General features: G+C 67.3%; 2 protein-coding genes across 2 annotated transcripts; both read left to right on the forward strand.

Moving 5' to 3' along the window:
* Window positions 1-5,340: 5,340 nt before the first annotated feature.
* Window positions 5,341-10,646, forward strand: H696_03056 (hypothetical protein; the record flags this gene model as incomplete). The annotated part of the gene is made up of 7 exons (XM_009496944.1): window positions 5,341-6,868; window positions 7,114-8,278; window positions 8,450-8,632; window positions 8,753-9,355; window positions 9,491-9,738; window positions 9,872-10,304; window positions 10,337-10,646. 7 exons carry the CDS (start codon window positions 5,341-5,343, stop codon window positions 10,644-10,646), a joined length of 4,470 nt encoding a protein of 1,489 aa, XP_009495219.1.
* A 3,178-nt stretch (window positions 10,647-13,824) lies between these two features.
* Window positions 13,825-17,320, forward strand: H696_03057 (hypothetical protein). The gene is made up of 8 exons (XM_009496945.1): window positions 13,825-14,324; window positions 14,439-14,519; window positions 14,655-14,719; window positions 14,974-15,105; window positions 15,207-15,296; window positions 15,382-15,647; window positions 15,764-16,143; window positions 16,347-17,320. Exons 1-8 carry the CDS (start codon window positions 13,961-13,963, stop codon window positions 17,279-17,281), a joined length of 2,313 nt encoding a protein of 770 aa, XP_009495220.1. The 5' UTR covers window positions 13,825-13,960; the 3' UTR covers window positions 17,282-17,320.

A 17,320-nucleotide genomic window follows, 5' to 3' on the forward strand; every position in this document is an offset into this window, starting at 1 on the left:
GGGGGAGGGCTGTGGTGGTGGACATGGACCCACCAGATGGCGAGCGATGGCTCCCGTTGAATTGTGTGCCCCAGGAGGAGTCGCATGCGAGACTGCCCCAGGTCCAGCGCCAGAGCCCGCTGGACAGGCCTCTATCGGGGGCAGGAGGGGGGTGATGGGACAAACCCACCTGCCAGAGGGAGGGGCGAGCCAGGGCGGCTCCTGGAGGGGCTCGTGGCGCCGCCCGGGAGGCGGGGGCTCGTCCACCGTGTCGCGGTCTTGATGAGGGTTGGCCGGCGTGCCGGCTTGGCGCGGCGCAAGCACACGCCGAAGCATCGTCGGGGCGACTGAACTGGGCGCCGGGCGCCGGAGAAAAATGTGTCACAGAGCACAGGTGCTCGGTCCGCGCGCGCGCGCGCGCGCGCGCGAGCAAGCGCGCGAGCGATCGTGCAATATTGGCGCGCGGTCCCGGACGCCGGGATGAACTACTGGGGGCCAAGCGCGGGGGTTTGAGGGACCGGAGAATGGTTGGGGCCCCAGCTGGGTGTGGGCTGGCGCTCAGCGCGGCGTCCCCGTCAAGCCAGCAATCGAGCGAGGCCAAGGGGGCCGGCACTTTCGCGCGCCGAGCCGAAGGGGAAGACATAGTGGTTGCAAAGGGCGCCGGCAGGGGCGCCCAACCCTTGCTGGGGCTGGTTGGCCCTGCGCGATCTACCGTCGGGCCGGGTGCCGAGCGGCGGGCCCCACCGCCGGCCGAGCCCATGTAGTGTCTGGCCGCCGTCTTCCCGAAAAAAGGAGGCAGACCCCCCTCTCCCCCAAGCACGTAGAGTTTAAGGGGGGGGGGGGAGAGAGAGAGAGAGAGAGAGGGAGAAAGCGAGGGAGGGAGACACCCACGTCCCCGGCCACCATCCAGTGAGGGGGGGGAGGGGCGGGCGGGGGAGACAGGCGTCGGCCGGGAATGCCTCGGACGGCCAGGGCGGGGGGGGGGGGGGGGGGGTGTTTCCTCGTGCGTGGATATCGGGGGAGTGTGTGCACGCGGGAGGACGACCCCTGAGAGGAATGAGCCTGACCGGCGGGGGGGGGGGCCGAGAAGAAATGCTTGGCAAGTTGGGGCCCGGCCGGTCCGAGTGCTTCGGGCTGCGCGGAAGGCTGTGTCAAGGCGCGGGATCATCGCCACCACCGGCTCCACTGGCGCATCCATCCGGGGGACCATGTCCGCACATCGGCGAGGGGGTGCCTGTGTGTGTGTGTGTGTGTCTGCCCTCCTGACTCCGCCCCGGAAAGACCCCTCCCCGGGCCCTCGGGGGATTCTCGGGGGGGGGGGGGGGGGGCGCGGACGGGAACAGCCAGAGGAGTTACCCCGGCTGGCTGGCAACCAGCGGAATGACAGCTCAAACCGGGAGGGTGGGAAAAAGGGAATTGGCTCGGCCAGGGGGAGGGGCTCCGAGAGAGCCATGCGGTGAGGACACCCCGCCCCGGAGAGGCGGGCCTGCGGGGGGGGGGGGGGGGGGGCCCCGAGGGGGCGCCACAGCCCTACGGGCCGGGGGGAAAATGGCCCATGTCTGCCTCCTCTCCCGGCCGCCCCGCCTCTCCGGCCGACTCCTCCAAGGGGCGGGGGGTCTTTTCCCAGAGCGAGGCGGCCCGCCGCGGGGCATGGCTGGTGGCGAACAAGCCCTGTCCCTCGGTCCCCCCCTCGCCTGTTCCCGCCCTCGTCCGAGCGCGGAGCGGTGTTCGCCTGGGCCATATCTCGCACACCATGTCCGGCGGCGCGGGATCGCGTTGTCTGCGGGCTCCGGTCGGGCCTTTCATATTGGCCGAGATCCGGCGGGTCGGCCCCGGTGGCCGCCCAGGCGGTGGTCGCCGGTCCGGCAGTCGGTGGTTCTTGCCATCCCCCCTCATGCCCCCCCCCCCCCCGCTCCCTCTCCCCTCCCTGCGCCCCGTCCGGGGACCGGCAGGAAGGGAACAGGGGTGGCGATGGCCGGCTGTGGTGCCGGAGGTCCAGGTACGGAGGAGTCTCGACCTCACTGGCCGGGCGCCAGCCAAACATCCGAGCGGCCGGGGAGCGTCGGCCGACGTACCTACCCCTGCAAAGGGGCGGGGCTGCCGCCAGCAGCAGGATGACCGTGCGTCGGTGGAATATCGAGCGTGCGCTCTGGAGTATGATGGCCGGTCGCCCGGCCGAGCCCCTGACCGGTGCCAGGCTGTCGACACCTCCCTCCATCGAGGGCGCGGGATCGGGGGGCGGGCTAGGGTTGCGGCCTATGCAGGGGGAGAGGGGGGGCGAGCGGCGCGGATGGGCCGGTGTGGGGTCTTCCACTCCGGATGGCGCTGGCCTGGGGGCGCGCTCGACCTTACAGGGAAAGGGGTCGGTCGCCGGGCACAGGGGCACCCCTCCCGAGGGCGGTCGGCCCGAATTTTGCGCCCTCGCCACGCGCATTCCAAGGCCGACGAGAGCCGCCCGGCCGGACGCGAAGGGCCAAGCGGCGGGGCAGCACACGATGCATGGTCGAGGCCGGCAGGGGGAAGTGCCCGGATCACGTATCGGCCGGCCGCTCGACGGATACACATGTCTGGCGCTCCTGCAGGCGCGCCAGGCCGGCTGACACCAAGCAAGCGGGAAATAATAATTCCCCCCCGCGGCAATGATGACGGGCCAATATCCGACTCCAACCTGGAGGCGAGGCCGCGTGTATGCATGTAGGCCCCCGCGGCTGTCGCTATGGTGCCCCCCCTTTTCCCCGCCGCCCGGTGCTCTCTCTCTCTCTCTCTCTCTCTCCCCCTCTCTCGGCTCGAGCATGCCCCGACCTGTGGCGGCTGCGTTCGGGATGGTGACGAGGAGGGGGCCCGGCAACAGGTAAATCTTGGTCGGTGGTCTAGCAATATCATAGTTTCCATTTAAATGCGGCTTTTTCGGGCCACAAACAGGGAGTGCCCGCCTCATTCCGTCCCCCTCCCGCCCCGGTGGCCGAGCGCCAGGGCGCGCGCAGGCGACATCATGCACACACGAGGACGCACATCACAGGCACCCGGGGCCGTGGGTGACGCGGAACACACCCTTTCCCGGGGCCCTGGCAGTCGTATGTCGTTCAATGGTTCCCCCCTGGCCAGCAGGGCCCGCGTGTGTGCGTTACCGCGTGGGTGCCCGCGTGCATGCGGCATGCGAGAGGGAGCGTGTGCGTGCGTGCGTGCGTGCGTGTGAGTATATTATGTCCGCGCTCATGATGTGCCGAGCTAACTGCCTGTTCCGCGCCCCTCGCCCGCCCCCCCCCCCCGGGGGGGGGGGTGGCAGCGATATACAGGTGGGCGCCGAAGGAGCGAGCCCAATGTGGCGGCGCCATTGACGAGGCGGCGACACGGGCTTGGCTCTTCTTGGGATCGGACGAGGGGTCACGCCGCAAGAAACGCGTCAGACTCTTCTCCCCCGCCAGGGATGTCCCCTGCTCTTGGCCCCCCCCCCCCCCCCCCCCCCGCGGCCACCCCCACGCATCCGAACGTGCTGTCTCCCATGGCCCGGGGACAATGTGTCGTCCCCCTCGGAGGAAGCCCGACCGGGGGTGGCCAGAGGCCGGGGAGAAGATACAGAGGCCCCCAAATTCGGCGGCGTGCCTGCCGGACTCACCCGGCGGGCGCCGGGGCTGCCTTTTGAGGGCGCCCAGCGGGGGCGCGCACGCCTCTGTTGCTTGGTGCCGGTGGTCCTCAGGGGACATTGCGCTTCCCTTGTGCCCGGAGAGGGAGACCCGGCCTTGGATCGGCACAGGGACTCGCGGGGCGGCCAGGCCCCGAGGGCTTGAAGGGCCCGCCTCCCGCCCCCAAGCATGGGATGTTGTGGAAGGGGCGGCGGATCCCCACCGGGCGGGAAGCGGCGCATGGCACTGGTGAGCCCGCGGGTGCGGCCAGTTCCTCGGGAGGAATTCACGGCCCCCGGGTGCAGTGCGCTTGACCCCCTTTCCCCGGCTGGGGCTGGGAGCACTCAGCCACATCGCCGGCGCGCTTCGCCCACCGTGAAGGTCCATAATATTTGGACCCCTTAAATGATGGTTTTGACACCGAGGGGGCTGGCCCGCGGCGTGCTGGCCTGGGTCGGCTGATCCTCCGACATATCACACCGGCCGCCACGAATCAGGCGGTCACATCCAAGAGCCCGGATCACGGAACACCACATGTCCGAGATAGTGGACCAATCTTGATGCCAAAGATCGGCCCTCCCGCCTGCGCCGCACACCGACGAGGATACGCGGGCTAATGGGGGGGCTATTGCGGCCGGGGGAACCCTGCTTCTGTGCCCTGATCTTGAGGGGAGTCCTGCTTTTTCAGCTGTTTGTGCCTCCCTGTGTTCGCTCCTCCAGTGCGGGGGGGGGGCGAGACTGACGCCCGCCTATCGGGCGTTGGTTGGCCGCTAGCGACCCCACGGCCGCCGGCTTCGGCGTGCCCTCTTTGTCCGATCCCCCGCTGAGGGGCGGGGGCGGGGGCAGGGTGGCGGGAGTGAGGGAGGCCCCTCATGCCCGGCAATGTCGGGGTTTCACCAGTATAATCATCGAGATACTCATTGGAACGCGCCGATGAGGGCACTTTTGAGAAGGGCCTGTGTGTGGGCGTGGTTCGGCCACCCGACCAGGGGTCGAGGTCTCTCCGGGCTTCCTCCGGCATCTTCTCCCCTTCCCCTCTGGGCGGTTTGCTGGATGTGTGTGGATGTATGTGGTCCGGCCTTCCGGCTTCTCAGACATGGAGCCCCGGGGCTTGAAGACACACCGTCCGACGAGGGGCAGTCGCGGCGGCGGAGGGGTGCACGTCGATCTCCTCGAGACAAGATCTCCTCCGCTTCGCAGCATCGTCAGAGCCGCCCCCCCGGGGGGTGGCCCCCCCCCCCCCCCCCCCCCCACCCAGGCCGGGACCCGGGCAGGGACAGTGCAAGCGAGCAGCCGCAGATGCCCGCGTGCCGCGACGTACGCGCCCCTGGCGCTAATTCGTCGGTTGCCGGGCGCGTGAATGTCGACTGGCATCATCCACACATGCCTTTTCTCGCTTTCCCGCTCCCGGCATTTGCTCGCCCTCGCTTCGGCCCCCTCCTACAACAACACCCCCCCCCCACACCCCCACGCACACAGAAGACCCGGCCCCATCCCCCCTCGACGCGCAGCCTCCTGACAACCGAAGCCACCTTGGCGACTCCCCCCCCCCTCCCTTCTGTCCCCCTCTCCTTTTGCCCCTCGCTCGCCTCCTCCGCCCAATCATAGCTCGCTCCTTCTCCCTCGGCCCGCCCCCGCCCCCCTCCCCTCCCCCCCTTCGGTTGCCGGGTCTGTCGCCTGAGGAGGAATATCCCACTCCTCGCCTCTCTCTCTCTCCCCCCCCCTCCCAGACTGCACCATGTCCCTCTCCGACACCGGCATTGAGCTGAGCAACTTCAGCAGCCCCTCAGTGCAGTCGGACATCCCCTCCTCAATGGCCTCCTCGGTGGAGGCCTTCTCAACGGTCCCCAGCGAACCGGGGCTCAGCATGCCAAAGAAGTACGGCTCGCCCCTATCCGGCCACATGAGCAAGGCATCCCTCGGAGCCGACCTGGAGCCCGACCTGGATCCCACCACGGACCCGGCCGATGATGCACGCCTCGCGGCGCAGGATTACCAGCAGCAGCATGCGACCGCCGGGTCCGGTAGCCGGGGTCGCACCCTCTTGCACCAAAGCGTGGCCACCATCCGGTTCTACTTCACCCAGACCGCTCGTCATGTTACGCGCAATCCCGGATCCGCTTTCCTGGCTTTGCTGGCCGTGACCATCGCCGTGCTGGCGGTGGGTGTGGCCCTGACCGCGCTCGAGGTGGCCCCAGTCCTGTTCCTGGGCATGGCCGAGTCCAAGGCCGCCGAGATTGACCTGCTCTTGACCCCGGCCCAGCTGGGCGGTGACATCGACTTCCTGGCCTTGAACTTCACTCTCCTGGACCAGGAGCTGGCACGGGACAACTTGGCCGACGCACCGGCCCACGGTGCCGAGGCCGCGGTGTCCGTCTCGCCCGATGGCCTGGAGCAACTGGCCTCCGGGCAATTCTCCGGCGCCTGGCAATGGCGTGCGCGCACCGGGCGCAAGAACATCCGCGTCAATATCAACTCCCTGGGCACTTGCCTTGTGCAGTCAGATGTCAGCGCCATCGGTGGTGCTGGTGGCAGCAGCAACAGCAACAGCAGCAGCAACAACAGCAACAGCAACAGCAACAGCGGTGGGGCCGGGGCGCGCATGCTGGCCGACCCGGGCCCCGCATCGGACTTCGAATCTCCCATTCCCGATGGCGAGGCCCCTCCGGCCGTGGAATCCTTTGTCGATGGCCAGGCCGGCTGGGCGCCGCCCTTGACCCCGATCGACCGGCATTCACGGATGAATTTCAGCACCTGGACGCGCGCGCTCGGCCGCTGGACCGGCATCACCCCGGCCCCGGCATCCCCTCGTCGGATGGAGCCCTTCCGCATCGCGGAGTACATTCCGCCCGACTCGCAGCAGCAGCAGAACCTCTGCATCGAGGACGCCCGCCAGTGCCGGGAGCTCCTCTGTCCCCCGTCCATGACCGGCAGCATCCTGCTGGTGGATGCCAAGCGCGAACGGGCCATGGGCCTCGGCCGTGGCTGGACCAACACCCTGGAGCGCGGCACGTGTGTCATCCACCGTGAGGTGGCTCGAACGGTCGGCCTGCAAGCCGGCGACCATCTGCTGGTCACTTTCCATGTGGACTCCAAGGCTACCCTCCTGCCCTACTTCCATGCCATTGGCCTGAACATCACCGAAACCGATGAGGAATCTGGCAGCCTGGCCATGCCGTTGAACACCGTGACCGTGTCCCTGCCTTTGCGCGTGTCCGAGGTGGTTTCCTCATCGAAGGGCAAGTGGCCTTCCCGCAATCGAGACGGTGCGTGGCGCCCATCTTCCGGTCCCCTGCTGCCTACTCTGCTTTCCTCCGGGCCCCCTCCCCCCCCCCCCCCGGGAATCTGCCCTCGGTCTTTCACTGGCTGTCTAATCCTCCCCCCTCCCCCGTCCTCTTGGCCCCCATCCTGTCCATCTGTTCCCTCCCCCCCCCTCCCTCCTCCCCCCTCCTCGCCTCCCCCTCGACCGACCCTCCACGCCTGTCCCCCCTTGCGGACCACCTCGCTTCAGTCATCATCATGGACATCCACAACTTCCTGCCACTGGCCAGCAGCGGCATTGAGCCGGATGCCAAGTTCACCGAGCAAGTCCTGGCGGACCTGGCCGCGTTGGACCCACTGGTCGCCGTGGACAGCGTTCTCTTTGCCATTCCCCCGGTTGGGGAGGAGTCGCTGCGACTGAGCCAGCTCGAGGGGTACTACGATCCGGCTTTGGGGCAAACGTCGCCGGCGCTGCTCGACCGGCCCGGGCTCCAACGGCACGAGGCCTACATTCGGTCGAACTTCGACACCTCGGCGCGCGAAGTGACGCGCTGGGCCTCGCGCATTGCCACGCGCTTGGGTCTGACGCAATTTGAAAACCAATTGCCGGTGCTCGTGGAGTACGAGGAGACGGCCTACGCCACGGCCTTCCTGAGTCTGGCCCTGAACATCATCATCATCCTCCTGGCGGCCGTGAGCGCGCTGCTGGTGGATGCGTTGTTGATTGCCGCGGCCGAGGCGCGGGCCTCCGACTGGGCCAAACTCCGGGTGTTGGGGTTGCGGCGGACGCCGCATGTGGCGGCCCTGGTGCTGATCCACGCCCTCGGGGCGGTGGGCATCCCGGCCACCGTGATCGGTCTCTGCCTGGCGCAGGCTCTCCATTCGGGGGTTGTGCGCTCGGTGCTCGGGTCCTTCGTGCCCGGGGTGACCATTGTCCGGGGGCTGACCCCGGTGGCGGTGGGAGTGGGCCTCGGGGTGGGCCTCGGGGTGCCGCTCATTGTGGCCATTCTCCCCGGCGGCCCGGTAGCCACGGCGAATGCTCCACGCCTGCACGACGCGCTGTATGCCTCCAGCCGGCCTCAAACCCAGGCCGTGGAGATCACCGTGTCCCGGTCCAACCCGGATCGCGCGCGCTCGGCACTCCTGATCACCGGCGCCCTTTTGGGCGGCTTCGGCGCCCTGGTGTACTATGCCCTGCCGTTGGCACTGATCTCGGGCAACTTGGGCCTTCTGTTTGACATTTTCTTCATCATCCTAGCCGGCCTGATCCTCGGGTGTGTGCTTATTGCCCTGAATGCCCAGCCGCTCGTCGAGCGGGGCCTGGTCTCGGCCATGCTCTTTGTGGCCCGGTTCATCGGCGAGTCGGCGGCCACGGCGGGGCTGGTCCGGTCAAACTTGATTTCCCACCGCAAGCGGTATGCCCCCTCTTCCCTCCCTCCCTCCCCTTCCCAGCAACTGGCCGCCCCGCTTCGGGGCTGTCTCATTTTGGCCCTCTGTTCCCCTCCCCCCCCCCTCCCCCCGCCTCGGTTGCGGCCGCTCGCCCGTCACACCTTCACTGACCCTCGGCCCTCCGTCTGGCCTTTCAGCAATCGCAAGTCCGCGTTGATCTACGCCACGTCGCTGTCGTTCGTGGTCTTCCTGGCGGTCGCCGCCGACATCGAGCTCCGGTCCATGGAGTATGAGACCATTCGTTGGTTTGGTTCGGATATTCGAATTGACTCGCGCAACATCGATCGCGGTGGCCCGACTTCCGGGATCCGCGAAGTGGAGTACGTGGCCTGCCTCCCGGCCACCATGTCTCCGGCCTTCTCGTCTGTGCCCTTTTCGATGTCTTCCTCCGGGCAATCCCACTGACAGACCCCGCGACCATGGTGCATGTACCTGCACAGGAAAATTGAGGCCTGGTGCCATGACAACCGGGATCTGATCGCCGGATGCGGGTGGATCAGCACCAGCACCTCGAATGCCCTGGTGGATAGCAGCTGGGAGTCCAACCGGCCGACGCGGCTGCAGACCGTCGGTCGGGCCATTCGCGAGGATCACTACGTGTATGGCGTCACCCCGGACCTGTTCAGTGCCTTCCCCGGGAACATGTATGTCGAATCGCCCACCACATTGAACATGCGGCGGTCGATGCGCATGGCGACGACGGCTGAGATGGCCGCCGCGGCCGCCCAATGGGGCGCCGTCAGCTCGACGGCCGAGCAGCAGCGCGCCCTCTCCCAGGCAAAGATGGCCCACACGCCGGAGCTCCTGCTCTCCGGGGCCGGTCGAGGGCGCCTGGTCATGGGGTCCTACGCCCGGCAGGCTTATGGCCTGGAGCCGACGGCCATCCGAGCGGTCGAGCATGTGGCCCGCATCTGGGACACGATCCCGATCTCGCGGAACTCCTCGGCCATTCTGGTGGACGAGACCGACGGCCCGTATAAGCCGGCTCGGCGCCAGCTGTCCATCTTCCATCGTGTGCGCCCGATGGTGGGCGTCTTGACCAGGTGCGCGGTTTCATCATCCTCATTTCGGTGTATCTGGTCTTTCCAACGTTGTCCCTCTGCTGGCTCTTCCGCCACCTTCCCGGCCAATCGATCTCCTCCTGACACCCGGTCCCCTGGCCCGGCCCCCTCCAAAAGCCCCATGTTCACGGGGATGTCCAGCTCGACCGATGGGTATCGGCATTCGGTGACCTCGCTGCCGAACCAGCTGCGTTTGCTTTCCGGCTCCATCCGATCGGTATCACAGACGTGGGGCGAGTGGGATGAGGCTTTCGTCCAAGGCCCCTCGGCCTTCGGCCTGCCGCATCGGCTAGACTGGAGCGAGCGCGTTTACGAAACGGTGTCCGACTTGCCTCTGCGTACTTTCCTGGCGAAACTCCGGCCCAGTATGTGTCCCCGTTTGATGCATTTCCCCCCTGTCTCCAAGCATCGCCCCCCCCCCCCGGTTCCTGACCGACCATGCCATTGCTTTCCCCCCTCGCCGGCCGCCTTCCGCCGGGAATGTGCCTCGGTGCTCAGACGTCACGGAGGCCCAGCTGGAGTACCTGATTGCCGCGGCTCCGACGGACTCGCAGCATGTCGTGCGCGATGTGCGCGATGAGATCCCGAGCCTGGCTGGGAATGCCCCGCTCTTGACGTTCCTCTTCCAAGGTGTTACCATCATCGTGCTGGTGGTGGCCTTCTTTGCCCTGTACACGGCCATGGCGGCCAATGTGGCCACCCAGCGGTCGTTCCTCTTCCAAGGTGTTACCATCATCGTGCTGGTGGTGGCCTTCTTTGCCCTGTACACGGCCATGGCGGCCAATGTGGCCACCCAGCGGTCGGAGATCGGTGCCATGCGGGCCATCGGCGCCGGGCGGTGGTTTGTCTGGCGCGTGTATGCCTATGAGGCCTTTGTGCTGGTGGTGGCGTCGGCCATCCTCGGCTCGATCGTCGGGCTGCTGATCGGCTGGTCGATCAGCGCCCAGCGGGCTCTCCTGACAGGCATCCCGCTGGCTTTCCTCTTCCCCTGGTTGTCTGGCGCGTGTATGCCTATGAGGCCTTTGTGCTGGTGGTGGCGTCGGCCATCCTCGGCTCGATCGTCGGGCTGCTGATCGGCTGGTCGATCAGCGCCCAGCGGGCTCTCCTGACAGGCATCCCGCTGGCTTTCCTCTTCCCCTGGACGCTGGTCCTGACCGTGGGAGCGGGGGCGGCCCTGTCGGCCCTGCTGGCCACCGCGGTTCCGGTGGCGCATCTGGTTGCTGGTGGCAATGGCACCGTCGTGCGCATCATGCGTGGCGGAACGTCCGACTGAGTGTGCACGCGCGCCGTGCGGGCGACCCCCACCGAAAAAGGTGCCGAGCGGGAGGAAGCAAGCCAACTCGAACAATGGCGCCGCGCCCCCTCTGCCTTGGTGTTCTCTCTCCCTCTCTCTCTCCCTCTCTCTCCCTCTCGTAGACATCCCCTCTTGTAGCAGTCTCCCTGATAGCCTGCTTCCTTCCTCCCCTCCCTCCTGTCCCCCTGAAAGCCGCCGGCTCCGAGTTAAGGCCGGTCGGTTAATACACGTGATGGGGCTCCTGAAATGGCGTCTCTCCATTACCCTGTGCGGGGCCGTGCCCGCGGTCGACTCTGCTCGCGGGGCCTTTCGGCGTGAGGGGGGGCCCGGGCGGCCAGTCATATGGGCGTGGTGGATAGCCGCAGCCGGCTTCCCGCCCCCCCCCCCCCCCCCCCGGCGAGCGTGTGGGGAGAATCCCCGGCTCCGGCTCTGTGTGGAAGTGGTCCTGCGTCCGGGTGGCCGGGGACGGTGGGGAATGTGCTTGGACCGGGGCGTGGCGGTGTGTCTGGGGCGGCAGGGACCTAAAGAATCGCTGGCTGTGGCAGGCTTTTTTTTTCCCGCCCGCCCCCCCCCCCCTCGCCCCCACCCCCTTGGAGGGGGCATGTTCATTTCTTGACATATTGAGTACTGACAATGTTTCTCTTTTCCGAACGCCCGTCTGGGAGCCGCGGATGGGAGAGGAGTGTGGCTGAGGGATGGCCCGGTGTCGGAGCGGAGGATGTCGAATGCAAAGGGAGGGTGGGCTTGGGAGAGCAGCCAAGGGGGAGGGACATGGTGGTCGGGCGAGAGGACGGCCTCAAGGTGCTGCAAGGTGTGGGCTGCCCGCCCAGGACGAAAGAGAGCGTCGGGTGCCTGTGCGCGCGTGGCGGCCCGGGGATTCAGACCGGGGTCTTGGTTTCGGGCTCGGGCTTGGGCTCGGGTTCGGGCTCGGGCTCGGGCTCGGGCTCTTGGGCAGGGGGATCGCCCACGGCCCAGGGACCGAGTGCCCTCGGTCAGCCGACCCTCGGGATGGAACAGAGGGATTTCTGTTCCACGTACCATATGCCTGGGGGGGGAGGGGGGCGAAGGGGGATTGCGAGGGGCCCCCGATGGCACGGTGGGGTGCCGCGCAGTGGCTCGTCGGCCCCTTTGCAACTCCGGCCCACCGACCGCCGCCGGACCGGGGATTGTTTGGGGAGGCCGGGGGGGGGGGGCGGGGGCGGGGCAGCGGGAGCACAGGGGGCCACCGCCCGTGTGGCGGGCTGTCCTGCCTTCTTGTCGCGCGCGCGCGCGCGTGCTCGCCTCATCCTCCCGCTGAGACCCTTCTCGCGCATGTGGCGGCACATGTGCGCGCGCGGGAGCGGCCCCCGCGGTAGCGGACTGCCTCGGCGTTTTCACAGGGGGTCGGGCCTCGCCGGCAGGAGCCGTCGGGCAATCGGACGAAGGGCACCCCGGAAGGGGGGCAGCCTGGCTGCACGAGAGCGGCTCCGGAGAGTGAGGGCCGAAGCCGGCTGCGAGCCAGCTCAGCGGGAGGCCCCATGCGCCAGGGGCCATCGTCGGTCGTCAAGACGCCAGGTGCTCAAGGCGCTTGCTGCTGGAGGGGGTCCCCTTCGCGGCTGGTACATAGCAAGCGCGGCCTGGGTTGGTGCCCGAAGGCCCGGGGAGGGCGGGGCGCGGGGAGGAGAGAGGACGAGTGTGGCTGTCGCGCGCCCTTTCAAGCGATATTTCCTGGGACTCGGCTCCGCCCGGGCTGTGCCTTTCGGCCTTGCGATGCGGTAGACGGACGCAACCCATCCTTGGCCAGGTGGCGCTGGGTCCCCTTGGCCCCGGGGACGCGCCAGCCGGCCGAGCATGTCCCCCGTGCGCGCACGCGTCTCCTCCTCCGCCAGGCCGGATCTTTGCCCGGGCCCCGGAGAGCGAGGGGCTCCGGGCGGTGCGGACAAACACCCCCCCCCCCCCGCTGGGCGCCGGTTACAATAATCCAGGTACAATGTTCGCCTGGTTCTCCCGGCTTGCATTTGACGCGGGCCACAAGGCGGGCCCAGGCATGGGCGGTCCCCGGTACCGCACGCGCCCCGGCGGCTGTTGCCGCGGCCCGGCTGGCCATCCTTCTTTTGTGCGCCTCAGATTTTGGGAACTCATCTCCGGGGGCTGGGTGCGGCCCGGGGGTCTCAAGACTCGGCGGGCGCCGGGGAACCGTGGGGTCCTCGCTCCTGGCCGGCGCGCCCCCGCCCCCTCCTCCCGGGACCCGACCGCATGCCCAGCGATGACTGGTCCCCCGGGCCTTTGTTTGAGCGGGCCCCTGGCCCGGCGCGCGCCTAGCCCGCCTCCGGGGGTGTACGGGAGTGCGGGCAGCCACCCCGTCGCCCCGGGGGGAGGGGGGTGGCTGCCCATCCTGCATACCTTTTCCACGACAACGGCGGTCGCCCTAGCTGGCGGCAGACGCGCCCCCGGGTTCGGGGTTCTCTTCCGCTCGTGTGCATCCCCGCCCTCGCTCATGCTGAGCCTGCTCCCTGGTGGGACAAATATTGCCGATGTCCCCCTGCCTCGGTGCCCTGGTTCCGGGTGGAGATCTCCCCCGGGCCCCCTTAGCACCCATCATCTGTGCGGAATATACCGCGGTCGCGCGCACGCGCGCACGCGCCAGTCCCAATGCACCGTGCTCTTTTTTCTTCGGCACCCAGCAAGTAAGGTGGCCCCCCCCCCCCCCTGCGCCTGTGCCTGCCCCTCCCCCTCCGGCGGCACCGGGCCCCGCGTCGGGCCCATCCAACTTCAAGGAAAGGGGGGCCGGAGGCATGCTCGCCCATCTAGCGTACGTGCGCGCGCCACCTCGCCCCCCTGCTGTTGCCGGGGGCCGGGGAGGACGCCCTGGGCCTTTGCCCACATCCGCCAACACACATGCAAACAGACGCGCCCAAGCACACATCCATATCCGCATGCACCCGTTCGATCGCACAGCCCGGCCCCCCCCCCCCCCCCCAATGTGTGGCGATGGGGTGTATTTTTCCCGCCATCTCACCGGGCCTGACTCCCCGGCAGACGGCACTCCCCTTCTCACTCCAGCCGGAGATCTCCCCGCGCGTCGCCCCCCCCCCCCTCCCCCTCTCCCTGCCTCCCCCTCTCCCTGCCTCCCCCTCTCCCTGCCTCCTACCGCCGCGTGTGTGTGTGTGTGTGTGTGACCGGGGGCCCCCGTACTCTCCCACCGCCTCGCGGAGCTCAGCCCGACATCCTCCCCCTCTGCGCGCGCCCTCCTCCGCATCCCTCCTCCCTTGTCGGATACCTCTTCCGGCGAGAGAGGAACAGGAGCCCGCCCGATGAGTGCCGCGCGCCGGCCGCGCGCCCGAGGGGTGCCCTCTCTGTCCGCCACGGCGTCAGCGGCCATCATACTTTGGCTGATGGCCGCCGCGGTCGGCGCGGCAAATGTCCACCCGCCGGCAGAGGCTGCCATGGCCTTGCCGATGACCCACTCAGTTTCGGGGGTCTCCCCTTCCGCGAGCGACTCATCCGCGATCGTGATCCCCGACACGTCTTCCCCGCTGGAGATCTTGGTCATCGCGATTTTCATGGGGACGCTCCTTTTCGACATTTGCTGCCTGGCGTTTGTCTTGGCCACCGGCGGCCGTCGATGGCCGCCACTGCGCGTGCGCCAGCTCGACGCCGTCGCCGTTACCCTGGTTGGTGCGCACCCCCACTTGGGAAGAACCTCAAGCTGGCCGGCGAGGCGGCCGCCCTTGCCTCGGCTACCATCCATGCTCCAACGCCGCTGACCCCATGGCCCTGGCCTCCTTTCAGGTGTTACCTTTACAGGTTTCGGAGTTCTGTCCATCAACCGGTTTTTTCCTTACTTCGGCCCTTGGCAATGCAACCTCAGCTGTGCGTCCTGTGCCATCCCAGCTCCTCTCTCTCTCTCTCTCACACACACACACACACGGGCTTTCCTGCACCAACTGACCCGGGACATTGTCCTTCCCCATCCTCCTCCTGCTCCTGACTCCTCCCCGCGACCAGGGTGGATGATGATGTCCCTCGGCCAGGGGCCCATCCTCTCGGGGTATTTTCTCCGGATGTGGCGCGTGCGTACAACACTTCTCTCCCTCCCCCTCCCTCTCCCTCTCCCTCTCCCTCTCCCTCTCCCTCTCTCTCTCTCTCTCTCTCTCTCTCTCTCGAAATGCTCGCCTTCCCACTCAAGCTGACCAGGACCCTTCCGGCCCGCTTGATGCTCACGCGGCTCACATGCACACACTCGAACATGTCGCCATCCCATTCGGGTGTACACATGCGCACCGCACGAACATATGCCTACCCCTGTCCGGGCACCCACCTTCAGCTTGTTGTCATTTTCAAGCGTCAGATCCGGAGTCGATACATGATTGTCATTCCGATGGTGCTTTTCTGGCTTCCCTCGGTCGTGGTGTCCTCGATCAACACGGCCCTCGATCTCAACTCGCCGACGATCATCGTGCGTCCTGCTTGCTCCCGGCTCTCGGTGGACGCCCACCGCCTGTTCGGCACATCTGACCCCCACCCATGCATGAATACGCGCCATATATTCGAATGTAGGACGGCGTCCTGGCCTGTCACCAGCAAAACTCCCCCTATATCACTTTCCCCTCGACGGTCATCTTTCTGGTGCACTTTGTTGTCCTCCTTGTACGAGATACCCGCCCCCCCCCCCCCCCCCGCTCCCCGTGCAGTATTCTCACCCGCTCTCGGTCCCCTTTGTGAGCACACTCAGTCCCTTATCCTGTCAATCCGGCGATTTGTCTCGCCGCCCCAGTCGTCACAGGCCACCCCCCATCGCCGCCTGCTGCGTATGGAATACCGCCGGTCGCTGATGCACGTCCTCTTGAGCGCCCTCTCGCAAGCTCTCTTCATGGTGTTCTGGTTTTTAGGGGCGCCGTACACCTGGGGCTTGCTTGGCCGGCTTCTGATGGTCACCATGCCCTTCCTCTTTTCACAAACCATCTTTTGGACGACCGTCGGCACCCCTCTGTTTGCTTAGTACGTGCTGCCGCTCCCCTCTTATGCAGCCACCGCTCTTCTCTCTCTCTCTCTCTCTTTCTCTCCCTCTCCTTTACTCCTCCTCTTGCATGTGCGCTCTCTGACACAATGAACAGCATCTTCAACCGCGAGGCCTATCTGAAGGCCTTTCTCGAGACGCTGAAAATCGGCAGCTCAGCCGGCTCGGTGCCTGATGACGCCACCGACTTGCCCGCCTCTCGGCTGTACTTTTGTTGCTGCTTTGCCTTCGCCCGACGCCGCGGGCCTGGCTCGGCCCAAGGCGCTGACGACCGGAATGCCGGGGGCATTTCCAAGGCTCGGCGAACTTCCCTCTCGGCCATCTGGGAGACTCCAAACGAGGAGTCCCTCGGGACCTTTTCCCCCCACACCACCGGCACCCTGTCTCCGGGGAACTTGTGCCGAAGCCCTCCCTCACAAGTCCTCTACGGATCGCAGGACTTCGCTCGGGCAGATCTCGATCCGCAGGTCATCCAGGGTACGTGCCCCATGTGTCGGGCCTGCCGCGCTCTGCCTTTGTCTGAGGCGGGTCTTTTTTTTTTTCTTCCACCCCTTCCGATTATGGGACTGTTTTTCCCTTCCTCCCCCCCCTTCCCGGTTGCCATGCCCAAGTACATCCCCTTTCCGTTTTTGCTTCCTCCCTCCATATACTCACCTCCGCCTGTGCCCTCCCCTGATCAGCCCTTGCCATCAATGGCGATCCGATCTTTCACCGGCGGATGCGCCTGCTGCTGGCGGACCCCGAAGTGGTGTTCGGCAATCCACCAGCTGACCACCCTCAGGAAGGGGACTTGGTCACCTCCCTCAGTGGGACATCCCTTTCCGGCGACTCGCGGGTCAGCTCCCCAGACCATTCGCCACTTGCCTGTCCAAATTGCTTCGGCATTGGCATGGCCTCCGGGTTGTGTGGCGTCTGCGGGCTTTGCGGCATTTGCGGGGCATATTGCAACGCCTCCGACCGGTGCCTGGCCGTGGCCAGCTCCAAGCATTTGATGCTCCTTGCCTATGGCGCCGAGGCGCTGATGGACACCGAGTGCGCATCCCCTGGAGTTGCAGGTGTGGTCGAGCAGCCGGGCGCCGTGGGGAAGGCCCCAAACCCACCGGCCGCGGATTCCCTTGAGGGGGGATCCGCCACAGTCACCCCAATCCCGGCTCGACTCGGCCCTATGGCCTCGGCTGTCAACCAGGCCCCGGCCACGACCATGCCCAGCAACTCCGACTGCTGCAGTGCCGGTGGTGGTTACAAGAGCAACTGCCACGGCAGCCACAAGGACAGCCACGGCAACCACAGCGACAGACACAATCACACGGGGACACAGGTCGTCACCAGGGTCTCCCCCGCCCCTCCTCCGACAGCGACCTTCCCCCTGGCCGCCACGTCTGCAACCACCACCAAGCCGAGCATCCATTCGATAACCGGCTCGATGGAGTTGTCGCCTCTTTCCTCCCCCTCACATCCCCCTGGCTCGCCGATTCAAGAGGAAGCCATCATCCTCTCCTCCGGGCACGATACTCCTCCCTCGGGACCGATGCCACATCCTGGTCGTAACATCCATGCCAATGACGGCGGCCGACCCGCCTCCCCCGATGATGGAAGCCTTGAGTCAACAGTGTGACCACACGGCCGCCATCTGACGGTGGGGGGGGGGGGGGGG

This window comes from Fonticula alba, assembly GCF_000388065.1.
Source record: "Fonticula alba strain ATCC 38817 unplaced genomic scaffold supercont2.4, whole genome shotgun sequence".
Lineage (NCBI taxonomy): Eukaryota > Rotosphaerida > Fonticulaceae > Fonticula > Fonticula alba.

Bases quoted from the DNA above. Each gene is read 5' to 3' on its own strand.
- H696_03057 (XM_009496945.1), top strand. From the start codon at position 13,961: ATGAGTGCCGCGCGCCGGCCGCGCGCCCGAGGGGTGCCCTCTCTGTCC. The intron at 14,325-14,438 runs GTGCGCACCCCC...GCCTCCTTTCAG, and splicing joins CGTCGCCGTTACCCTGGTTG to GTGTTACCTTTACAGGTTTC. The intron at 15,297-15,381 runs GTACGAGATACC...GAGCACACTCAG, and splicing joins TGCACTTTGTTGTCCTCCTT to TCCCTTATCCTGTCAATCCG.